This window comes from Amyelois transitella, chromosome 17, assembly GCF_032362555.1.
Source record: "Amyelois transitella isolate CPQ chromosome 17, ilAmyTran1.1, whole genome shotgun sequence".
NCBI classification, from domain to species: Eukaryota; Metazoa; Arthropoda; class Insecta; order Lepidoptera; family Pyralidae; genus Amyelois; species Amyelois transitella.
In genome coordinates this window covers 8,856,389-8,872,257 of record NC_083520.1, presented here as the reverse complement: position 1 = coordinate 8,872,257, position 15,869 = coordinate 8,856,389, and the positions used below count along the sequence as shown (strand labels likewise).

The window sequence follows — 15,869 nt, the reverse complement described above, 5'->3', positions numbered from 1 at the left end:
GCAACTTTTTGCAAAGCAAAACCCTCTAACACATATGACGACCGTTAGGTACATAGCACAAATAACATTTTATGAGGCTTTCTTATCTAATAATTCCTATATACTAGAATCAATAAGACTGTATGTTAGCATAGAATGACGGACTAGAATGGATTTATTGCATATGCTTTTTACACATTATAACAAAAATGAAAGTCAAATAGCAAATACCAGCATATTTATTAAAATCACATATAATAATTTGCATAATATTATTATCACCACTGCCACTCCTCGGTGTAGTCCTGGTCTACGGGGAAATGCCTCCTGAAAACAATATATAGACAATAAAAGACTACTTTCTATCGAAAGGCACTAAAATGTAAAACGCTGTGAGAATACATATATATCCTTTGCGGGGTAGACAGAGCCAACAGCCTTAAAAATACAAAAAGGCTTCTGGCATTAGTCCCCTTGGTCTTGTCTAACTGTAATTTTTTTAATTCAATATACACAGGATTAGGGACTTGTCTTCCATCTCACCTGATGGTAAGTGACGAAGATGTTGCATGCGTATGCAAGAGATACCCATTAATTCTACTTTTGAATGTTTTGAACACTTATTCAGCAATGGCAAATATATAAGTTCTGACGAATAAAAAGGCTATGAGAAGTGCTTTACCTCCTGGCGGGGGTGGTAAAACACACTCCTGGTAACCTGGTCCAGACCGGGGCGTGGGAGTGCGGGTTAAGCCGGGTTGACGACGGGACCCCTCCCCCAATCAACAACGAACAAAGATAGTCTGGCCAAATCACTTATGAATAAATGAGCGTATAGTGTTTTACCTTCTTTAAGAACATATTGGTCCATCGTAGCTTAAAGAGGTAAGAGGTGGACTGCCAATTTCTGCAGCTATGAGAAACATCATCATTTCTGATTTATTACACTTCACAGTTTTACCTCCTGGCGGGCGGTGTGGCGGGGGAGACAGGACCTGACCGGCGCGGGGGAGTGCGGGTGCGGGGGGAGCCGGGCTGACGACGGGAAACCTCCCCCAGTAGCGACAAACAAGACCGGGATAGTCTCTGGCTGAAGTTCTAACAACAAAAAAAGAGATACATATAATTTATTTTAACTATGCATTATTTTAACAACCGATGCAATTGAATGATGACGTGTTTTGGAAAATACATTATCTTTATCTTCATAATGATAATTTTTCTTTAAGAAATTCATATCACCTGGTATAGTAGTCTGTATAATTAAAAAAGATATCCACTTTGGGACGTACGCTCCCAAAATGTTCTTACTCGTATTTTAACTATACATTATTTTAACAACCAATGTAATTGAATAATGACGTGTTATGGCAAATAAATTATCTTTATCTTCATAATGATAATTTTTCTTTAAGAAATTCATATCACCTAGTAGTAGTCTGTATAATTTAAAAAGATATCCACTTTGGGACATACGCTCCCAAAATGTATGACAAATGTCACTAACAGAATTTTAGAACAACGCGATTGGACCCACGCGGGCGTACTAGTTATGGAAAATCAATTAAAAACAAAATTTGTAGTAAGTTTTACGCCTCAAATATAATATAATCGTAGTATCTCGATATTATGTGTAACCTAACTTTTCACTTTAGTTCTTTTTATTTAAAACATAACCAAAATTTAAAGTGCACAAGAAAATTAATATATTCTTTGCGTAGCTTATTGGTCGTAGGCGTCGTAGCTAAAGCTTCGTAGATGATCCGCGTTCGTAACTTCTATCGTAGCTTCAACTTCGTAGCTATCTCGTAGCTTCTAGTTCGTAGCACGTAGTAACCATAATATTTCTTATTTCATTAAAACGCGTGTGGATATAACAGAATGTTATAAATACGTAACGCTATCTGCTGACGTTTCATGTACTGTTCTTTAAAAGACAAATAAATATTTTTAGACTATGCCAACTATTCTGCTGTTTCATTATAGAATTTATGATTGTACATACATTTATAAATATAATCACGTCTAAATAATAGAAGTGAGATATAAATAGTGACAGGTTGCTAGCCCATCGCCTAAAAGAAGAATCCCAAGTTTATAAGCCTATCCTTAATCGCCTTTTACGATGGCCGTGTGGTTCCTGGCATCAATATATCATGATGATTCTATATATCTATCTATTAATGGTATACCATCGTTTCCGATGTGATAATTTAACCAGGAAAATTCACGACTCTTAAAACCAAAGTCCTACAGAATCAATTAAGTAAGACCTAAATTGTACATAGTAAAAAATTACCGGTAAGCATGGGCCCTTCATCTCCCTAAGGTCAATCTTCCTGAACAGCTCACATAACAGCAGCTCGTGAAGGCTCGGCGTGCGGTGGCCAAAGATCTGCTCGATTATCTCCGCTACCTGTGAACATTTACATATATATACTTGAAGAGAAGACATAGCCAACAGTATTGCAAAGACTGAAAGGCCACGTTCTGTCTAAACCGCGGTGACGTAATATGTGTATGAGATTCAAATGTGACCTGAGAGCTTTTATTCATTTAATACTTGCAATATACTTCGACTATGTTTGACTTCGTGATTATCTTAAAAGATTAATTAATAAACAGTTTATTAATTTTTTTAAATACATACGACTTTTTGTATACATAATTTTTAATACATACATTTAATCACGCTTTTTCGCTGGTGGGGTAGTGAGAAAGTTAATATTTACTACTGTTACGATTAATGGAAAGAGGTAGTAATGCCGTAATGCCTACCCCTCCGGGAAAAAAGCGTGTATTTATGTCATGTTAATGCTTAGGTCATGCAAATTTACATCATCTACATATATTAATCGATCTTTTCATGCAAGCTAGTTGATTTAAGATATTGATTTTTTTTAGTTTGGCCAAAGAATTTAGCTATTATCTTCCCCTCATATCATAACTTACCTGATAAATTTCACATAACAGTAAGTAATAACGTTCAAACATAGTGTCTGGTTGCAAGCCCAATGCTTAAAAAAATATGCCCAGCTTTAAAACTCTTCTATTTAATACTTACATGTGGATAATTCGGAACCAAATCCTCTAATAGCGTAAGGTCCAATTCTGCGCCTGCGCACATTTCATACAGCACGTGACCCAAAGATAGTGTTTCCACATGTTCGAGTGGCGCCGCCAGGGCTATGGGACACCGCGGCAGGGCTCCTATCAGGGTGTTTTCTAAACCGCAGATCCTGGGTTAAACAAAACCTTGGTTAAAAATATAGCATAAGAGGCATGCGCGTAATTCAACCATACAGAGATTTTGTGGGAAGTCAAGAACGCATGCGCTAAAGAGCAAACGTGAGAGAAGCGCACTCTGAACAGGATTCGGCTGGTATAACTGGAAGGTTTGTAGAGCCATGGGTTTATACAAAAACCAGGTTGAGCACCAAAAGAATATCGGATTTATTCAATAAATTTTAACCTCAGCTACATGTTGGGCGCCAAAATCACTTACCGCGCGACGCCATTTTGTACAACAACATTGCCCGAGTGCAAATGGCGGAAAGGCGGAAATCCCTTCTCCTTTAGGAACATGAGGCCCTCTAGCATCTGGCGGCCGAATCTGGCAACTTGCTGAGCCGGGAGACCCGTCCCGACTGAACCGTACTTTCGAGAATATTCCTCGTTCCAATTGCACTGTGAGAGAGAAAAATTGAGTTGGTATACCTAATTTATAAAAGTACATATTATAATATTGAAAAAAATTACAGATATAGGATCAATACGGACTTTTACAGTCTCATTACAAAGGTGTCCTTAACTTTTAAACAAATTTTTGGATGCAAGGATGAATGTGTCAATTGACTGGACTAAAATTATGAGTATTACATTTATGAAAGGTTTTTTTTTAATATTCAACGATTTATTGTTAACCAATTTCTTCATTATGTTCCTAGATAACAATAAAATGTTATGTTTTAGATAAAAAGAATACAGGTATTGTATGATACAAAAGACAAAGACTGTTCAAAAGATTGTTGCGTTTTTCAACAACACGGAATGTTATAAAATTTGTACCTTATAAATGAGATCTTTCAGACTTCCTCTGGCATTAAATGGTAGTACAGCCAAGGCATGCCCACTACATAATTCGAGATCTAACACCGGACATATGTAGGGATGGTGTAATGCCCGAAACAACTCCATTATAAGCCCTCGGGACCTTTCGCTTGGGTCTATAGGACATTTGTTAGTTAATGGCATCTGAAATAGGATCAAAGATTTAAGCTTTTGATAAAATTCTCTAATAATATCGTAATAATATAATTTTATGAATAGGCACTTACCAAAGTCAGCAGTCTATCAGTTTTAATTGAGTTGTCGTGAATGGCGAACCAATGCTTGTTAGCTCGTGCCCCAATGGCTCCCAGTTGAGATATCAGGTCGTACCTGAAATAATTTATTTTCCTTAATACGTTTATATAATTCGCCTGAAAGTATTAATATCTATCTACTTTAAAAAATATTGATATTGGAATAGGATATTTGAACATACGGCAAAACTACGTGTGCAATAGTCAAAAACATAATCAATCGACCATGAGAAATTTACCGTGATGACTGCGTTAAATATTCCGTACAGATTGCTAAAGCCGCAGAACTTTCCATCGAACGTTCCACCCTGTGAAATCATAAATATCAATTATCGTCAATATCATTATTTTATATGTATATGTATATACATGAGACATATTATAAAACAGTTTGTAAAGTAACTACATATTTAGAACCAAAATTGGGAGTGAAATAGTAAGAGATTTGAAAAAAAAACAAACAGGTTGAACTTTTAAGCATCCTATCAATAAAAAAAAATAGAAGACGTTCCACCGACAATGAATTAAACAAAGAATAAGCTATTAAGCCTCATAGCGGTAAGCGACGTAAAGCGCGCGTACGAAGTTGCGAACAGCTGGTGATAAATAACTCACCGTGGTGAAGCTGGTGGTTCTGATGGTGATGACTTTCCAGACCCGCCTCCTATGATTGATTTGTTGAACAACAACTTTGCTAGGGAGTCTATCTTCTGTGCCACCAGCGGGGCGCGTTCGGAGTTTTCTTCTAAAAACATAATCTTTAAGATTAGTCATATCCCGCGTACGTAGTCCTCGCAATTATTATTATTCGAAAGAGTGTTACATGCTAAAGAAAAGGAATTATGAATAGAAAAATCTATAAGATGAAAATTGATCGTGTTATTTTCAGTTGCGTATAATTGAGACAATTTTAAGCTTTCCCCTTAATGAAAAAAAAAAAAAAATCCGCTGTATTTGGAGCTGATGGTAAAAATTGTCAACCTTACTTTTAATAAGTACCTACTTTCATCACGTTTATTAACTGTCTTTACTGGACTTAAGTTCAAAAACAAAAGCTATGAACACTATGTTGAGAGAAATGAAATGAAAAAAAACTACAAAAAAATATTCATTCTAAAGAAATGGATAGAAAAGAAGAAAAAGAAATGAATAAGTTACTTGAGCTACAAGCGCACGATGATCCGTCCGCTTCTTCTTGTTTCCCAGCTTCTTCAGAAGGCAAGAACAGAAGGATCATACATTTTATACAAACAAATTGATAACATTAAACTGTTAGACCATCGTACGCCAAACAAGAAAGAAGAATTGAAGCAAATGTTAGCAGAAGTTTGAAAACAGAAAAACACAAAATCACTCATGGTGTTTTATATGATTGTTTAAGCAGTTTCAACTTTGAGGATAAATAAATATAGTATTTCACGTAAGTTTATTGTTTTTTTAACTATTGATACATAGTTTTGATGATGATAAAAAGAACCTCATGAGATCAGATCGTTCAGTTGTCTGAATGTTTTAGTTATTTTGGCCTGTTTGGTCTCGTTCAATTGTTAATAGGGTCGCCAGAAGTTTGATTTTATTTTATTTACTGTAATCAGGTTATTGCAGTTAAGCAAACTAAATCTAACTTCTGATTATGTAAAAGATATATGATGAGCACTAATTGGAAACCAAGCATATGTACAGAATCATAATCTCTACCTTCACTTTCCTCTCTGTCCGTGGAAACGGATCGAATTTTAAAAGCATTCCTCCTATTGGCTGCAGCTATTGATTCTGGATTCAGCTCAGCTGCGGACTGAGCCCTTCTGCAGGCACCACGACGTTTTTTCTTTCTATAAGTCGACCTTGGTCGTTCCTGATAAAATCTATCATGGCCAGTTGTCTCCGGCTCTTTAGGTTCTTTCCCCTCATTATTTGCTTTCATATGTTGATACAGGTTGAACATATTGGCAGATCTCCGTAGAAAACCCAATTTCAATTTCTTGAAGGTGTATTTCATTAATTTGATTTTTGAAAATCGTCACTTAACATAGGTGCATTAAAAAAGATTCATAATAACGAAACAACCACTTAAAGTTCTCGATATTTACGAATATCATCGTTTAACTTATATAGACGATATTATAATAATGTGGCGTGTCATCATCAAACACCGCAATACTAGTTTGATAGAATTAACTACATTAACACTTTGATAATACGTTGAAACGTTGCAATATCTCCGCGACTCTTCGTAAACTATGTCAATATGGACTAATTGAAGCCCCTCAAGTGCGGTATTAGCCGAGCCGCACCTACCTAGGTAGATGTCCAGCGTTTTCCGCTGTTAGTCTGAGTTCAACTATGACTTTATGTATTTAATCCAATACAAACTTACCTACTAGATAATTAACTAAAGAACAATAATGGACTTATAGTAGGTGTCTTCCCATATACCTAAATTGTATTGGAAATTCTTTATAAATACTAAAAAAAAATTTGTTTTGAAAAGGTTAAAAAATACTGTACCGATAAAGACATTTGGTACCGAAGAAGGCTACTTTAATTTTATTCACAATAGGCTATTTGACAAAGTTTTAAAAACTATCTAAGGGTATTTATTTGTTTATAAGGAGCCCTACAAAAATACTTTTCTGCCTTTATTACAGTTATTTTATTAAAAAATCGAAAAAGAAAATGAAATATTCAAATATGCCGCCAAAACGCGACTTTTAGCAATATGGCGGCCATGGCATGCAGTGACGTAAATTTCGTGTAAATATCATACAAAGCTTGTTGGTGTTTCGAAAAGTTTTGCTTTTCTCTTGTTTTATTTAACTTGTGCCACGTCATATGTGTGAAAATTATTAAAATGAGTTCCTATAAATGTTGTGCAGTGCCAATGCACTAATACAACAATAAAATCTCCTACGAAACTGTTTTTTTCTATGCCGATGGATTTGAATATTCGCAAGAAGTGGTTTCAGATCATGATCTAAGATCAGTGGTTACCAAGATATACTTACATTGATGTTTTCACATTCCTCAGTTCGGCAGCATAGAAACCTGGATTGTCTTTGAAGAAGACAATCCAGATTTCTTCTTCCAACCATTATTGCGTCCACTTTTGGTAGGTTTCGACTGTCAGCTTTCGCGGAATTGGTTTCCATTATTAAATACCTATGTTATCTGACTTATCCTGAGCGATCAAACACTTATAAAATCTTGAAAAATAATAGCGAACACTAAGGAACGGTACGATCCACAGTCTGTTTATGGATAATTGACGTCATAATAGAAATAGCCAATCACGTTCGTTTTTAGTCACGTGACAGCTGCATATAAAAACCTAATTTTCTTAGACGGATTTTGTTTAAATAATGCAATATTTTTATCTCGCGTTATTACAAATCGCTCCAAAAAAATTATATTAAGACTGATGACATAAAAGAAATGTATATTTTTAATACAGTCAAATAGCCTATTATCATAATGGATCAGTATTTTTCGTTTCGTTTCGTTTAAATAAGAGACGGTGTGCCGTGTGGTTCCCGGCACCAATACAAAAAAGAATAGGACCACTCCATCTCTTTCCCATAATTGATCGTAAAAGGCGACTAAGGGATAAGCTTATAAAATTGCGATCCTTTTTTGGGCGATGGACTAGCAACCTGTCACTATTTGGATCTCAGCCGAGCAGCTGAACGTGGCGATTCAGTCTTTCCGGGGCTATTGGCTCTGTCTACCCCGTAAGGGATATAGACGTAACTATATGAATGTATGTAATAAGAGCCGGTTATCGGTTATAAATAAATATATTTACATTTCGTGACTTAAGTAGGTATTAATCAAATGATTTAAATAACCTGGTATTTCAAACCTTATTAACTCAGAATTATTATTCATTGTTTCGACATCATTCTTGCAAAATTCATTTGTAATCTTTCAGATGTTCCATTACCAATAATGCTATCATTGTATGAATAGCCATTCTTATAAAATAAGGAGTGAATCCTTTCCATAGACCAAACACTCCTTTGGTACGAATCACGCGATTGAACACCGCCCTTTGAGTAATGCAATCCGATCTTGATATTTGAAAACTGAAAAAAAGATTAACTTAACCTCATGGAATGATTCTTCTTTTAGGCGACGGGCTAACAGCTGAACGTGGCCTATTGGTGATTTCGAGACTGTTGGCTCTGTCTACCCCGCAAGGGATACAGACGTGATTAAAGAAAAAAAAAATCAAAAGACTGATAGGACACCTTTAGCTGCTTGGCTTAGTGATAGAAACGAGATTCACATAGTGACAGGTTGACTGTAGCCTGTCGCCTAAAAGAAGAATCCCAAGTTTACAAGTCCAAGTTTACTACCCCTTAGTCGCCTTTTACGACATCCATGGGAACGAGATGGAGTGGTCTTATTCTTTTTCCTATTGGTGACGTGAACGACATGACAGCTTTGAAAAGAATAAATAAATATGATAATATGATATACTGATATGATTATGATTATGAATGTGGATGAAGCGAAGAAAGTATGCAGAGATCGTGGCAATTGGAAAGAGGTAGTCTCTGCTTACACCTCCGGGAAAGAGGCGTGATTTTATGTATGTATATATGTTAAACTGATGTCTCACAATGTTTTGACGACATCAATAGGATGGGTCAGAAGTGCCGTGACGAAGCTGAGCGCGACTGCGGTGTACATCGTCAGTGTGTCGGGGTCTTTCTCGCCAGTTCTCTCCTTGACGTATTCACGAATCTAGAGGAAAAATCAATAAGCAATGCGTTTCCTTTGCGGTTAATTAAAAAAATATTTCAAGTTCTTTATACATACATACACTAGCGACCCGCCCCGGCTTCGCACGGGTGCAAAATTATAAATGTTATTATATCTACATAGAAACGTTCCTTTTGAATCACTCTACCTGTTACAAAAAACCGCATCAAAATCCGTTGCGTAATTTTAAAGATTTAAGCATACAAACAAACAGACTAAAATAGCGACTTTGTTTTATACTATGTAGTGATACATACATACATAAAAATCACGCCTAAAATATATTATATAAAACTCTTTTGTCTCATCTCATCATAATCATATCACGTATGTATATACATATTATAACGTCGATATCCCTTGCGGGCTAGACAGAGCCAACAGTCTTGAAAAGACTGATAGGCCACCTTCAGCTGTTTGGCTTCATGATAGAATTGAGATTCAAATAGTGACAGGTCGCTAGCCCATCGTCTAAAACAAGAATCCCAAGTTTATAAGCCTATCCCTTAGTCCCCTTTTACGAGATCCATGACAAGACATGGAGTGATCCTATTCTTTTTTGTATTGGTCATGATCATAAAAATAAATATATACAGGACAAATTACATAGATTGAGTTAGCCTCGAACGAAGTAAGTTTGAAACTTGTGTTACGAGATACTAACTCAACGACACTATATTTTATAATAAATATCTACTTTTATAGATAAACATCCAAGACCCAGACCAATCAGAGAAAGTTCGTTTCGCATCATGCCCTGACCGGGATTCCAACTCGGGACCTCCGGTGTCGCAGACAAGCTTATTACCGCTGCGCCACAGAGGACGTTGTTTTTAAATTTCCAATAGAAATAAAGTCACATGAAAAACTATGTTGTTTTCACAACACTTACCTCATTATAGCATCCAATATGCACGATACTGACCCCCACAGATCTGAGAAGCGTTAGAGTGGTCCCACGAAAAAGGCCCATGAAGCCTTCGGAACAAATAATTCTAAAAAAAATACATATCAGTTAATTGTAGGCTTAAATAACTCAGAATCGTGGCCACAACCCATAATATACTAATATTATAAATGTGAAAGTGTGTTTGTTTCTCCATCATTCACGCCAAAAACTCTGGAACGATTTAGATGTAATTTCACGAACATATTGTGTGGAGTACTAAGAAGGACATAATGGTATTTTTTGTGGTGGCGATAACTGGTCTTAATAAACCTACCTACTTGTACTACTTCTAACTTTTTAACTGAGTGATTGACTGACATATAACACAACTGCCATGTGGTTCCCGGCACTATTGAATTGGACAACTTCATATCATTTCGATGGATGTAGTTAAAAGCGACTGAGGGAAAGGCTTATAAACTTAGGATTCTTCTTATAAGCGATGGACTAGCAACCTGTCACTATTTAGAATCTCAATTCTATCATTAAACCATACAGCTAAACGTGGCCTTTCAAGACGAACTATATGTATGTATGTTTATATGTATCAACGCAAAAGCAAAACTGCTGGGTTATATCTGAAATTTGACACAGTGCACTAAGAGAAGATTTTATTGAAATTCAAGCGTGAGTTAAAATTATCTGGATTATCCGTTTAACAGGGGCGAAGTCACTACATAGTATAAAACAAAGTCGCTATTTTAGTCTGTTTGTCTGTATGCTTAAATCTTTAAAATTACGCAACGGATTTTGATGCGGTTTTTTGTAACAGGTAGAGTGATTCAAGAGGAAGGTTTTTATGTATAATTTTTTTCGAATTTTGCACCCGTGCGAAGCCGGGGCGGGTCGCTAGTAAGTAAATAAAATGCTTACTTCCTAAAACCGTCAACGGTTCCTAAATATCCACTCGGGCAACATCCACGTCCACATTTTGCTGGGCAGGGGAGGCAACCCTCAGCCATTCTCCGGACGAGCACCACTTCGGAGGGGTTCCCCACTAGACCACCGACCAAGCCCGCGCAGACACCCACCAAGATTTTGTCATTGCCTTCCGGAGGTTTCTTGTTATTCCTATTAAACGTACATACATATGGTCACGTCTATATCCAACAGTCAGAGCCAACAGTCTTGCAAAGACTGAATGGCCACGTTCAGCTATTTGGCTAAATGATAAAATTGAGATTCAAATAGTGACAGGACAGTGCTAGCCCATCGCCTAAAAAAGAATCCCAAGTTGGTAAGCCTATCCCTTAGTCGCCTTTAACGACATCCATGGGAAAGAGATGGAGTGGTCCTATTCTTTTTTGTATTGGTGCCAGGAACCACACGGCACCTATTATCCTTTTAAACATGATAATATTTTCTATAAATCTATAAATACTAGCTGTGCCCGCAACTTCGTACGCGTGGAATAGTTATTTTGGGCATCATTGAAGCCCTCAAGGATGAATAATTTTCCTCGGTTTTTTTTCAAATTTTCCATTATTTCTTTGCTCCTTATAGTTGCAGCGTGGTGTTATATAGCCTTAAGCCTTCCTCAATAAATGTAGACTATTTATCAAGGAAGGCTTTAGGCTTTTCAACGCAAAAAAATTAACGCGAATTAGTAGTTCCTGAGATAAGCGCATTCAAACAAACAAACAAACTTTTCAGCTTTATAAAATCAGTATAGATACATATTAAAACAGGTAAATAATAAAAACCTAAAATATGTCATACCTATTAATTATAATAGATTTTTTCTCTTTTTGAGGTACCAGTCTAACATGATATTTATATCTATATATTGATTAGTACTAAAGAAATAACACAAGCAGTTAGCTTAAGTGGTCGAGTGCACTTCAATATTAAGTGATCGAGTCTTATCTAGACTAATAAGTATATCTACAAGCGAGGTATAACTGCCTTCGCGATTCAACCACTATTTCAACTAGCATCTGAACGAATGCATCAGATAACCTACTCTATTGATGCTTGCCCTCCTTTTTTCTTAAAGACAGACTTAACATACCAAACTTGTAACAAATTGGCAGTGTTCATCTAACCCTTGCTTAGATATATATCTTTGTGACTACCAAACTTCAAACTTTAATATACTCGAGCCTTTATTTTAGAGTACACCAGGGATAGGCTTATAAACTTGGGATTCTTCTTTTAGGCGATGGGCTAGCAACCAGTCACTATTTGAATCTCAATTCTATCATTAAGCCAAATAGTTGAACGTGGCCATTTATTCTTCAAGACTGTTGGCTCTGTCTACCCCGCATGGCATATAGACGTGACCATATGTATGTATGTATGTAGCACACCATCCTACCAGCACCGATGGTTCCACCAACCTTCCGGTGAAAAGAGCCGAATGATGGAAGGAGTGCGCTGCTCACACGTTTGCTCTCTAACAGCGCACCCTTTCTTGACCCCCTAAAAGTATAATTTATTCGTTCATTCATATAGTCACGTCTATATCCCTTGCGGGGTAGACAGAGCCAACAGCCTTGAAGAGACTGAAAGGCAACGTTCAGCTGTTTGGCTTTATGATAGAATTGAGATTCAAATAGAGACAGGTTGCTAACCCATCGCCTAAAATAAGAATCCCAAGATTATAAGCCCATTCCTCAGTCACCTCTTACGACTTCCATGGGAAATGAGATGGAGTGGTCCTATTCTTTTTTATATCGGTGCCGGGAACCACACGGCACCAATCTTATCAGTGTCTGCCCCCCTGAGAATAAGGGGTGATTATTATACCGTAGCAGTACTGCGGTTATACATACATACATATAGTCACGTCTATATCCCTTGCGGGGTAGACAGAGCCAACAGTCTTGAAGGTTATTCTAGCTGTTCAACTGTCAAGTCTTACCTAATATATCTTTTAGTGAGCGCCTCATAAGTAGCCAACCTAGCCGCCGTATACGTGGCCTGACGAAGCAGTCCAGCCGTCAGACCACAGTACAGAGCCGGCCAACCTTCATACTTGAGCATCTGATGAGCCATTCCGACCGAAGTCACTCGTTCTGGCGAGATCTGGAGACGGATTTTGAGTACGTCCAGCGGATGAACAAACAAAGTTGCTGCCATTCTGGAATACGCATAATTCGGTGTTAGATTTGAATAAAATACGGCAACATCAGTATTAAATTTATAAAAATACATTTATTTGTAAACTCAGATGTATACTGATCCGTTTCTGTTAGTAAAAGTCAAAATTTTAAGATAAGCTAAGTTTTTTTGTGTGTTTCTTGTACCTGGATCATAAATGTCTAAGAATTATATAATTGGGATTCCTCTTTTAGGCGTTGGGGTAGCAACCTGACACAATTTGAAGCTCAATTCTTTCATTAAACCAAACAGCTGAACGAGGCCTTTCAGTTTTATGATGTCTGTTGGCTCTATACCGCTAAGGATATAGACGTGATTATATGTTATGTTATGCCGCAGCTAAGTTTTTTTTTGTGATGGACACCGCCCTATCCTTCCTACGCTTATGGCGTTTCTTGTACCTAGATCATAAATGTCTAAGGTTCGACTGCTAGGTACAGCTAGGCCTGCTAAAACTTATCCCCTTTTACACTAACACCATAAAAGTCACGTTTTTTTGATCCCAACTGTACCTACATGATGAAAATCGGTCATTATGGAGAAAGAAATGTCAAAAGGCGGATCCTTAACTTGCCTTCTGCAAGTTTTTGCAACTAGGAATACGCAAAGTTGGAAAAACAATTAAACATACATACATATAATCACGTCTACATCCCTTGCGGGATAGACAAAGCCAATAGTCTCGAAATGACTGATATAGGCTATGTTCAGCTGTTTGCCTTAATGATAGAATTGAGATTCAAATACTGACAGCCCATCGCCTACAAGACTCCCAATCAGCCTATCATTTAGTCGCCTTTTACGATATCCATGGGAAAGAGATGGGTGGTCCTATTCTTTTCCTATTGGTGTTGGGAACCACACGGCACTTAAGACAAATGAATTAAAATGGAAAATAAGCCATACAGCTCAACTGCTCAATGCGGCCTTTCATACTTTGCACGACTGGCTCTGTCTACCTTGTAAGGGATAAAGACGTGATTATAAGTATGTATGGAAAATAAAATAAGTTCACCCAGATATAACTCCTTTCCCAGTCTTAATGAGCGCTGGATCTGTTTTTTCTTTTGGCGCCATTTTCAATTGGTTTTAAGTAATTTTGTCGTTTAGTGCATGTTTTCGATTTAGCTGTGGGATGGGGTTTGTTTTTTTGTAGATATTATAATGTTTATTACATCTTTATTAGGTTGTAAGTGTTGTAAACATGTTGTGACATTTTGATGGATTGAAATAATGATTGAGAACCGGGATTCGTTTGTGGATTTTTCTTCTCCTTACATTTGTCAATGTTTTTTAGGTTATAGCAATTTGTCAATGGATTGTCTGAAGAGTCTAAATTGAATGAAAATTAAAGAGCGATCAGAAAACTCTTTAACCCATTAACCGCCGCAGTTGTATATATTCAACAAATTCAGTTTGTGTCCTTAGCGCCACAGTTGTATATATACAACAAAATTTCTGTTGTTAGTTGTAACGCATCCAGAAAGTAAATTATAAATAATAAATTATGGTATTAAGGTTAAGTTCAAAATAAGACTGTCTTATTCCTTACTACTTCCTTTTATCACTTTAGGTATGAGTAAAATTTCAAATAAAGAAACATGTGAAAGCAATCCGCATCATCAAAAAATTTTGTATGAATGCACAGCCACAGTTGCATAAATCCAACAGCAGTGATGTACCCAATCGATTATCCATATTTCTATACCTCCCATACTTAACGCAAGATATATTGTAAATTAATGAAATATCAATAAAAAAATAATATTTTGTTTACTTAAAACCGAAAAATGTATGTCTACAAACTGCGCTTTAAAGAAAAACAAAGTAAATTTACAAATCGTTCATTTTCGGTTATTACTAAAACAAGCTAAGTGTACAACACTAGCCCATCTCATATTATCTTAACCGACCAACGCCGTAGTTGCATATATTCAACCGCCAGTGACGTCACAAACGAGCAATCTGTGATGATAGTGAGGGTAATTGTACGATAAGTAATAATAGTAGGTTTTTCCATTTTGCCACAAATCAATTTGTATAAAATTAGAGCTGTTTCACTAATGAAATCAATCATTGTCAGTATAAATAAAACTAAAACTTTTTACCAATGTTACCTAAGTAAATTAAATAATTATTGACTTTTATATAAAAAAACAATTTAGTATTAACTAATCGTTACAATACACGTAGAGTCGTAGATATACTTAAAGACAGCTATAATTTTAACTTCCAATAAGATTACTTATCGAAAAGCTGGTACTGTTAATCACTAGCAACTTCACCGTTTCTCCATTAATTAAGCGCCGCAGTTGAATATATACAACCATAGGGATGGGGTAAATCGATATTTAATAGATTTTTATATTATTTTTAGTCTATGGTATAGTATTGTTTATGTATTATTTTGTATCGAAGTATTTTTCACAGGTGATTAATTTAGCATTCAAATCATTATAATGCCTTTAAAATCTTATAATTCAGTCTTTAAAATGTTTTATTTCATATTTAATCTATATAATTATTTATTCTCATATTGTTTTATCGAAATGATGTTTCACAACTCTAAAGTTTTGGCATAAATAATAGTGTTGGCGCTAGGGGCACATTTTATTGCCGTGCATCATGGCGGCTAAAAGGTTAAATAACTTTAAATTAGCAATGGAGTTTATCTAATACAAAGATTAAAATAACCTACTTGATCTAATATA

At 36.2% G+C, this 15,869-nt stretch overlaps 2 protein-coding genes across 2 annotated transcripts; both read right to left on the bottom strand.

The window, feature by feature from the left end:
* Positions 1–202: 202 nt before the first annotated feature.
* LOC106138822 (slowpoke-binding protein) lies at positions 203–6,342 on the bottom strand. Its single transcript, XM_060948923.1, has 11 exons — positions 6,042–6,342; positions 5,502–5,552; positions 4,959–5,088; positions 4,583–4,651; positions 4,317–4,419; positions 4,048–4,233; positions 3,485–3,666; positions 3,044–3,218; positions 2,279–2,395; positions 941–1,077; positions 203–306 (listed from the first exon to the last, which is right to left on the bottom strand). Exons 1-11 carry the CDS (start codon positions 6,340–6,342, stop codon positions 258–260), a joined length of 1,500 nt encoding a protein of 499 aa, XP_060804906.1. The 3' UTR covers positions 203–257.
* Positions 6,343–8,253: 1,911 nt separating this feature from the next.
* Positions 8,254–14,384, bottom strand: LOC132902754 (mitochondrial 2-oxoglutarate/malate carrier protein-like). The gene is made up of 6 exons (XM_060948994.1): positions 14,334–14,384; positions 12,920–13,138; positions 10,930–11,127; positions 10,000–10,102; positions 8,965–9,089; positions 8,254–8,425 (listed from the first exon to the last, which is right to left on the bottom strand). Exons 1-6 carry the CDS (start codon positions 14,372–14,374, stop codon positions 8,254–8,256), a joined length of 858 nt encoding a protein of 285 aa, XP_060804977.1. The 5' UTR covers positions 14,375–14,384.
* Positions 14,385–15,869: the final 1,485 nt, after the last annotated feature.